The sequence below is a fragment of the Benincasa hispida genome, chromosome 10 (assembly GCF_009727055.1).
Source record: "Benincasa hispida cultivar B227 chromosome 10, ASM972705v1, whole genome shotgun sequence".
NCBI lineage: Eukaryota > Viridiplantae > Streptophyta > Magnoliopsida > Cucurbitales > Cucurbitaceae > Benincasa > Benincasa hispida.
This window is the reverse complement of record NC_052358.1, coordinates 53,859,576-53,869,794: the sequence shown is the minus strand read 5'-3', so window position 1 is coordinate 53,869,794 and position 10,219 is coordinate 53,859,576. Positions and strand designations below refer to the sequence as shown.

The 10,219-nt window shown below is 30.3% G+C and overlaps 1 protein-coding gene across 1 annotated transcript; it reads right to left on the bottom strand.

Annotated features, from left to right (window-relative positions):
* Positions 1 to 366: 366 nt before the first annotated feature.
* LOC120088841 (cinnamoyl-CoA reductase-like SNL6) lies at positions 367 to 4,470 on the bottom strand. The gene is made up of 5 exons (XM_039046285.1): positions 4,276 to 4,470; positions 4,007 to 4,155; positions 2,697 to 2,888; positions 2,263 to 2,603; positions 367 to 816 (listed from the first exon to the last, which is right to left on the bottom strand). Exons 1-5 carry the CDS (start codon positions 4,391 to 4,393, stop codon positions 726 to 728), a joined length of 891 nt encoding a protein of 296 aa, XP_038902213.1. The 5' UTR covers positions 4,394 to 4,470; the 3' UTR covers positions 367 to 725.
* Positions 4,471 to 10,219: the final 5,749 nt, after the last annotated feature.

The window sequence follows — 10,219 nt, the reverse complement described above, 5'->3', positions numbered from 1 at the left end:
TTGCTACCTCTCGTACTCTCTACTCTTTATCTTACTTTTCTGCACTTTTATCTTTTGTATTGTTTTACTTGTCAAATCTCTCCTCTCCTCTCCTCTCCTCTCCTCTCCTCTCCTCTCCTCTTTACTGTTTTTCATAGATAAACTTAGTTTAGATGAATCAAACATAGACTCCTTGTTGTTTGACCTAATCGTCTACTAGTTATTACAAATTTTCGATAGTTTAGATCGGTATTTATAAAGTTCATTTGATTGTATACTTTCGATCAGTCTTACTTTTGCATAACAGTCAAGAGTACAATGATGTTTTTTTTTGTAGAGTGAATAAGTAAATTAAATAATTTAATATTAAATTAAACCAAGGATATGTTTGGTGTATATATATATCAACATTTCAAGGAGGATATACAAGGCAAATTATTTGATACCATTATCCATCATAAACATGGGATGGACAAATATAAAAATGGAAGATTTGCTTCCTAGCCTTTAATTTAGATATTGCCAAAGACTTTAACAAGATTAGGCCTTTAATTATGTTTAAAGCTAATATTTTAAACAAAACTATAGGTCCTTAAATATAATTTCCAAAAATTAGTTAAAAAAATAATAAAAAGAAAGACCCCATTTACATTATAATGGGGCAACAAAATGGGCCTAATAATGCACAAATAAAATAAATAAAAATTGGGGAAATCTAATTAATTTTGTTGGGCAGGTTTTTTTTGTCAACATGAATCCCCACTTTCAAAATTCACCATCAATTTGTTAAGTTTCTTGTTGCTTATTCCTTGTTGATATACAACAGAGTCCTCCAAACTGCACCAATAATAATTTTTAAAAAAAGGTTAATAAATAATCTAATTAAATGTTGTGAAAGGTCAAAACAAACTGAAAAGTTCGTAACATTTAGCCATATATAATAAAGGACAAAATTGCAAAATCATATCTTGAATTATTAGACTAGCTACAAAAAGAAAAGGCCATTTTGAATTTTCAATTTGCTTGACTAAATTCTCGACCATTAACTCATTTAATTAATCTTATCTTGAATTTATTAGATTAGTTATAATCATTGAATCTTCAATTTGGTTGACTACTCTTAAGTCTCAAGTCTCAAACGATTTCAAAGGTAGTTGATAATTATAGACGAAATGAGTGTATTTATAAACATCAAATGACTTAACAACTTTGTAACTACTCAATGCAATTATGGTAATATTTCATTCTTCTCTTTAATTATTTAGTTAAATTATAGTTGATGTCCTTTTGGTCTTTAATCTTTTAAAAAGCGTTTAATTTCATGAACTTTTAAATGTGTCTAAGAGATTCTTCATGAACTTTTAAATGTGTCTGATAGATTCTTAAACTTTCAATTTTATCTCCACTAATAGGAGTGTTAAAAAAATCTGATAACCCAAAAAAATCAACCACCTATACCATGGTTGAGTATCAACTCATTTGGGTTGAGTTGGGTTCAAATAAATAAATTTTTTTTTATTTGGATTGGTTCAAGGGTTCACCTAAAATAACTCAAACCAACCCGTACTTATTATTTACTTGAAAAAATATATTTATATATATTTGTTTTTGTTTTGTTTAATTTTATTAACTTTTAGATAATATATTCTCTAACCACTTATAAAAGTAGTTTTTTAGCACTTTAGAAAGAAAATTTGCATTATATAAATTGAAATGAAGTTGTTAATCTTAATTCAATATATAAAAATAATTAAATCAAATTTCTATGTATTAACCTTTTATTTATTTTTAGAACAAAAGGTTAAATAAATGATCCGAGCAACCCGAACCATATTTGGGTTGGGTTTATCTTTTAATAAGGGTTATTTGGATTAAGAATTTACAATTCGAACAATTGAGTTGGGTTGAAATACTTTTAGACCATGAAACTTTTAATTTTGTATCTAAACTTCATAAACTATCCGCTATTTGGATTGACTAGAGAATAAAATCATCTTTATTTAAACTATTTTGATAAAAACGGTTTAAAATACATTCTAAAAATGTTTCAAAAATTATTTTGAGTATTTTTCAAACAATTTCAATTTTTTAAATAACTTATTTTTAAAATTAAACAGAAACGCAAGTTTAAATAAATATGGGATACTTTTTAAGGTTTATCAAATAAAAATAAATATAGGTTAGAAAACAAAATTGTAATTTGACGAGCATAAAATCAAAAGGTGACGTGGCTGAATATAAAATCACAGAACCCTCGAGGGGGAAAGAAAGAAAAAGACGAACCTGGGAGGCGAGAAAGCTTCGGAAGAGGGCGGCAATAGCATGTGGGCTAATCTAAGAGCTTCCTTATGAGAATTAATGATATTATTGAAGCACAAATATCGACCGTAGGATGAGACATCTTCAAACACGCATATATGAGCATCAACCATGAACTTAAGATCGACGGTCACCAACAGCCCATCTTCATACATCTCAGCCGCTCCTTTCAAATACGGGTTATTGATCGTCAGATCGTGGCCCATCACCAGCCCTCCATTTATTGACACCATATTCACCCCACGATCCATTGCTAGGGCCCACGCTGTTTTCTCCGCTAGGGTTTTCGATAGAGCGTGCCACAGCTGATCATTCATAACCCACCACCACACTTACTTTAGTATACAAATAGAGGGGGTGAAATTGAGGGGTAAAAAACAGGCAAAAACAAATTTTACTTTGAACTTCTTGCAGAGATTAACGTCGCTCCAGTGGCGTTCGTCGACGTCGGACGACGTCGTTTTGAGGCCGTCACGCCAAATTACCGCAGTAACGGAGGAAGTAAAAATAACTTTCTCCATGGTGTCCGTTTGGGCACATGCTTCCAGAACATTATGAGCTGCTCTTACTTCAACTTCCACCATTAATTCCTGCCACCCAGAAACACGCCTTTGTAACAGTGGCATTTGCATCACATATTGCCCTTTTAATTATTATATTTTTATATTATAATAATTCAATTAATTGAATAAAAAAACTCATCCGTGAAAGCCATGTTGGAGAGTAACTTTTGAAACAGATAAAATTACGTTTATTATGTTCAAAATATATCCAAACGTATGCGGAAGGATATGCAATGTGTGTCACTTTTAAAATCAATTCTGTAATTTTTAAAATAACTCTATAATATAATTTTAATAATTCAAATTTAATCTTGATCATTGTATAAAAATTATATGTACAAATTGAAATAAATTATAATTCACAAGCTGTTTAATACTTTAGAATCAATTTTGATATTACGAAAATTGCGTAATTTTAAATTATTAAAAACATCTTTGACAGTAATTTTAGAAATAAGAAAAATAATTTTTACCAATTCAAAATCACTTCCAAAGCTACAAATTAATTATTATAACTCGTGATCACTTTTTAATTAATCAACCATAGATCACTTTCCAGTTAATTTATCATTTTAATCTCACTATTAATGTTCTATGAGTATATCATTATATAATTTTTCTTGCTCATTAATAATAATAGAAAAAAAGTCTCAACAAAATATGTAGAAAATAAAGTCTCAAAAGCTCTATAAAGTAGTCTATCGAATCTCTCTATTAATCAAATGGAAAATACACAAAGCGGTAGAATATGTAAATGAAGTGCTATCAAAAGTAGAATTAAGAAGATTGTTGTTCAAAGTAAACAATATCATATTATTATACGAATATTCAAAAGGTCATTGTCATTGTGGCTAAAAATAAATTGATAATAAATAAAGTGTCAAAAACTTGGGCAAACTTATTTTTCCAGCTAGATAAATAACAGGAAAATCAACAAAATTTTAAGTTCAAAAGCTTAAATAAAAGATTTAAAAATTATAAGGATATTATAATAAGATTTAAACCATATTCATATCATGGTTAATTAGTAACTAACTACAATTAATTAGGGAAAAGCTATTGGTGACAGCAAAATTTCTCATATACTCAAAAGAAAAAAATATAACAAAATTCCTTTTTAGAGAGAGAAAGTAGAGAGAGAGTACATCATAGGTGGAATGATCAGGAGGAGGTTGAAATGAATAGAACAAAGCGGAGCATCCTTTAAGAGCGATCATAATGCTATGATAATCCAACAGATCCGAACGGAAAACCTTCAATTTGTTCGCGTTTCCTTTCACACACTGCAGATCATCTGGCAACTCACCACAGAATTCAATCGCACATTTCAAAACTTACGACAATCAAAATCAAAATCAAAATCAGATTCAGATTCAAATCAGGAGAGGAAAATCCGTTTCGATTTGAGCTTTACCGTGATTCTGGACGGAAGCGTGGACGGTGTAGCCTCTCTGCAACAGCGCTGCCACCAGCGCCGAGCCAACGCCGCTGGAAGCGTCCATTACACAGACGGTCTTAGCGGCGGGAGCCATTAGAGAGAGAGAAGGAAAGAGAGAGGGAAATGAAGAGGGAAGAGGAAGTTGGGGAGTGTTAGAAAAGGGGGAAATAGGGATTTGTATATAAAGGAAGAAAAGAGAGGGGGCATTGAAAGAGGATGATGGTTTAGTTGGGGAGTTGGAGGTTAAGAGCGGAAACTTCTTGAATTATTGTATTTAATCATAACTACTCTCTTTAAAACAAATTCTTTAAAAAAAATTGTGAAAATATATCCGTAGAAATTCGAACATCTAATCTTTCGTCTATTTAAGTTGGCAATTGTTGCTTAGAATATTAAATTTTCGTAGATAATACATGATGTCTATAGATCTACATTGACATGAGAAATAAATTAATATTTTCATTATATTAAAAAAATAGATGAAAGATGGAAAAACACAATCAGAATAAACTTATTTAAAAAAGAGTAGAATTTTTATTTATTAATTTAAATAATTTTTCTATCCAAAGTGAGTATAACTCGTAGCAAAGTCTTAATATTACAAAGTATGTGATTCAAATTTCCACTCTCAATTATACTAAAAAAATTAAATATTTTTTTATTTATTGATGTATATGTTTTTTTAAAGATATTTGTCATCGGAGAACTTTTTATTGATATTTCTATCCACATTTTTATCAACATTGATATCTTGTCTCTAAATTGTGATTCATGATATATGTGTGTGTTTGTATGTAAATGTATTTTGACTTTTTGTAAGGGTTTTGTTTTAATTTAATAATATAAGGTAGAGATAAAACTAGTCTTTTCAAAAAGGAAAAAAAGTGCAATGATTAGGTACACTTAATTATATGTCTTCCCCTTTTGCAAATAAAAAAATAAAAACAAATTAGATTTTTTTAGTAAAAATTTACCGGATAACAAATTTCTATTGAGTCGTCATTAGACTACAGAAAGATAGATGAAATTCAGTCAACATATAAGTATTTTTCAAGATATAGAAAAAAGAAAAAAAATATAGAAAGAACAATCAACCTTGTATTTTTATCTTAGACTATGTTTAAGATATTTAAATTAATCTAGGTAGAGAAAAGTGAAGGAGCGGTTAATATACTTTTGTTTTTAATGGTTGAATGTCATCGATACACTTCTTTCTTTTGAAATGCACGTATAAGTAGAAAAGGTCATGCAGATCTTGTGACATACATTAGTTTAAAGTTTGGAACATATTTTATTTTAAATTGATTTTATGTCACATTGTTATAAGAGTTTGTAAATTATTTACTTATATACGAATTTATGTATTGAGCATACTATTTTTTTAAAAAAGTTATTTCGGTTAGTCGTCGTCAATTCCGGATCTCAATCATGATTGTGTCATGGAAGATTCATTGCCTTAAAAGCAAAATTGGTGCGACCTTAATGCTAAATCGCCAGAAGCCGGTTGCTCCCTAAGATTAACACAATACCCTTCTCAGACATGCACTCACCGAAGAATTATTGGAATCGAGTGAAAACTTTACTCAATATTAAGTCATTTTTAATAGAGTGAAATATCATGTCAAACTCAAATCTCACCATTGAGGACTAAAACAACTATTTTTCCCTTTTATAAAAATCCAACAAAAACGTTTTTCTAAATTAAAGGTAGAAAACGTTTCAGATCGTAATTAAATACAAAAATGTTCATATCTAAATTAAATAGGAAAACGTTTCATATCTAAATTAAATACAGAAAATCGTTTTCAAATTTAAATTAAATATGAAATTACATTTAAAAATCTTTGACTAATTTTACGACAAATCATTCAACAAATGACTAATTGACTAGTCATTCTCAACCATTCCAAATATACAAGAATAATATTTGACTTTTTTGTACAATAGGAGGTGAAAGATTCAATCTACAAACCTCTATCGATATGCATATTGCATGTTATTGAATTATGTTCATTTTGATTGAATAATATATTAGTTAAGTTATTTATTAAAAAAAATAAACTTGTTAATTATATAACGCTAATCAAACTCGATAATTACATTAAATAGTGTGAAACTTCCTTAGAAATGTCTCATAAAATAGAGTAATATTTGAGTGCATATTTTTCTATAATATCCCACTTTTATCATAAAAATATACCTACATATATATATATAACAATTTTTAAAAATAAATTTGCAAAATGCTAATAAACAAGCATATTTTGGGAAAAAAACATAAAAATAATACCAAAGTCATTATCAAATGAGTCTTATTATTAAATAAATCCAACCAAAAACCGAACAGCAATTATCAATAATTAAGACATTAATAAATATATTAGTGCAATCATGGATCATTTTCATATATATCTTTATAGGGAAATCATTAAGAAAAAATGGGCTTTTTTTTTTAAAAAAAAAAAAACTATTATTCAAAAGAATCAAAAGTTGATTCATGAATTTGGAACAAAAGTAATGGTTGGACTCTTGATTCATGTAAAACACACAACAAAGAACATTAAACAAAAGAAAGAAAACAAAACAAACCAAGATAAAGGAGGGACAGGATATGCTAAATAAAATAAAAAAGAAAAAGAAAGAGAAATCAAACAAGGCTTTTTGCTGACTAATGAATAGGCTCACAAAAACAGTTGAAGTTGAAATTAGAACGCAAATAATACAATTGACAAAAACATAGTCAACTGTTTTTGTCCACTTCTTTTTTATCTCTTTTTGGTCCTGTATTTGACCTAATTTTCCAAGTATTTGACATTGATTCTTAAATTTTTATGTTTTAAGGGTAGGGTGGCAAAGAATAAAAATATACTAAATCTCGATGCATAAAATCTTTGTTAAATTTTAGATTAAATATCATTTTAGTCTATATATTTTGAAGTTTATTCAATTTTAGTACATATATTTCTAAATATATCCAATTTTAGTTCCTATATTTTCAATGAATCTTAAATTTAGTGTCTAATGCTAGTTTATTGTTAATTTTTTCAAAAACCTTTTGTTATCTATTAGCATTTTTCACTATAAATTTTGAAAATATATTCACATATGGTGTATTTTCTTATATGAAAATTATTATTATTGTTGGGTTTTATGTCCTAAAACTCGTGGTTTGTAAACAATAGAACTTATTCTGAAAATTCGATATGTAGTTATTGAATAGATGTTTTGCTTAATAGAAATCCAATAAACCTAAAAGTCCATTGACTATTAGATGAGCACTTGAACTTTATATGGAGATATAAAAGTGGATCAGGTTCGAGTAAATAGTTAAAATGATCTATAGTATATGAATAAGGTTGGGTGTCTTATTCTTGTAACACTATTGGATGTGACCTGCTCTATAGTTGTTACAAAGAGTTGTAGAGTGCTACAAACGAAGTGATCCTGATTCGTTCATGTTATGACATGAGGAGTGGGAGTGTCCTTGTGCAAAAGGGTCTGTACAAGATCGGACTACGAAATCAGTCACTCTTACTTTATAACGCTATTTACTGTTTAAGACTGACTATTTCAAAGCGATGACCTATGTAACTTGACCTTAATCCTCAGCTAACTATGAACTCCTGTTTATTCGGGATTATCCTTAGATTTGCATAGGTGAGAGTTGGCTCAACAACGTTAGCTCAATAAACCTCCCATTTCAAGGGTAAAACTGGATAAATAGTTGGGGACATAGGGTGTGAGACGAAATTCACTCCTACCCGGTGTTAGGGATAGTAGAGAAGTTGTTCCCTTAAGTGCTGATTTTGGGTCTTGAACAAAGGGCCCCACCCTCTCATGATCCGAGAGGAACTCAGTTTGTTAATTGGATCACAAATCAATTATTCATTAGAGGATCAATGGGACTTAAAGAACAAGAGGTAATTTCGAGGTAAAACAGATATTTGACCCAGCCATTATTACGAACAACCTATGAAGTGTTAACTTATTAATCATGATTTTATTGAATGGACATAATATATCTACAGTGATGGGAGTTCAACTATGGGTTTTATTGGAGTGTCCCATTAGTTAACGAATGGGGGTTGTTCGGTATAATGAGTTTAGCCGATTAATCTCGAATCGTTGGAGCCCATGATCTGTAAGTCCGTGAGGTCCCCCTACTAGCTCTGAAATGGATTAGCTCTAGAGTAGAGTGATAAGTTAATTTGAAATATTCAAATTAGAATTAAACGAAATTGGAGAATTAATATTTAAATATATGAAGATGAAATTGTGTAAAATTAATTTAATATTTGATATTAAATTAATTAGAATTATTTAAATTGTTCAGATAATTATTTATTAATTTTATTAAGAAAATTGATTTATGAAATTAATTTTGTAAAATTAATAATATTTTCAATTTTATAAAACAAATTTATTTTTGAAATCAATTTGCCAAATTGAAAAAGAAGAAAAACACAAAAATGGATTAGTCAGTCTTTCCACCTTCATAGTAGCTCACCCATAACCCACTATCATTAAGCTTCAATGCAGTTATTCTCATTGCATGATAGTCTACAATATATTAAAGAAGATTGGAGTGAATTTGAGGCATGCAAGCGATGGAATTTTTGCTGAAAATTCGTTTGAAGAAAGTATTCTTCAAGTGGGTTGCTATTGTGAGCTATTCTCTAATTCCCTTGATTCAAGCTTATTTTGAGTCCCACAACTCAATCTAGAGCACCAAAAGAATAGTGGGAAAGATATGGGGGTGGTCTACAACGAGATTTGAAGAAAGTTGCAGCTAGAAATCGAGATTTCAAGATGACTACAAAGGTATGACTTGAAACCCAATTATTTCTGTATAAGCATGCTTTAGTTTCTGTCAAAATTAATGAATTAGAGTGCTTAATGATTCTTTTAACTTCTGCTGCATGATGATACAATCCAACAATTAGTATCAGGGCATCATATAAACATTCAATTCAGTTTAATTTTGGTGTGGTGTGTGTTTTTCATGAGTTATATGAAACTGATGCACTGATATGGTTTTTTGAGTTTTGGCTTTTAATTTCTCTTTGATTTCTCAATTAAATTTGTAATTGGCTCTTGTTTGATGAGTTTATATGTGTTCTCAAGAGTCTATAATTTATTCGGAGTCATTAGAGTTGAAATTAAGCTGTAATTGAAGAAACAAGTGAAGAGGTCGAGTTGTAGATTCCAGTTTTTCAGCCTCTGTTCATATCGTCGTTGAGGTTCACTGTTAGACGATCATTTAGCTTCAGGTGTTAGACGATGTGAAGAAAAGCTAAACAATCGTGTAGCTTTGGGCATTGAGCGTTGAAGTGTTGTGCGCCAGATGATCGTGTACATGCGGGAGCTAAACGATACATTGAAGTACTATACGATGGCGCTACATGATCGTGTAGCTTTATGTGGGAGCTAAACGATGTGTTGAAGAGTTATGCAATAGCACTACATGATGGTTTACCTTTATGCGACAACTAAACGATGCGTTGAAACGTTATGCGATAGCGTTACACGATCGTGTAGCTATGCATGCGCTAAATGATCAATGAGAGGCGCTATGCGATGGCGCTCATCGATCGTGTAGTATTCCTCGACGTTAGATGATGCGGCTGCACGATAGTGTTGGACACTAAGCGATCGTGTAGCGCTCTCTGACACTAGACAAACACTATGTGATAGAAGGAAGACACTACACGATCTTGTAGTTGGTAAGGTGCTATGCGTTGGCTGCTACACAATCATGCAAACACTAAATGATCAAGCAAACGCATGACAATGGTCGTCAATGCTAAACGATGAACTTTAGCAAGATATTGAGCATGGAGCGAGAGCAGTTGGTTCGACCAGTTCTCTTGAGGTCCGATCCGGTTCAGCTTCAAATGGTTTTTGACTAGTCTGGTTCAAA

Excerpts from the sequence above, each read along its gene's own strand:
- LOC120088841 (XM_039046285.1), bottom strand. The coding sequence starts at position 4,393 with ATGGCTCCCGCCGCTAAGACCGTCTGTGTAATGGACGCTTCCAGCGGC. Across the intron at positions 2,889-4,006 it reads CTGATCATTCCACCTATGAT|GAATTAATGGTGGAAGTTGA; the intron begins GTACTCTCTCTC and ends TCTGGGTGGCAG. Across the intron at positions 817-2,262 it reads GAAGCTTTCTCGCCTCCCAG|TTTGGAGGACTCTGTTGTAT; the intron begins GTTCGTCTTTTT and ends TTATTGGTGCAG.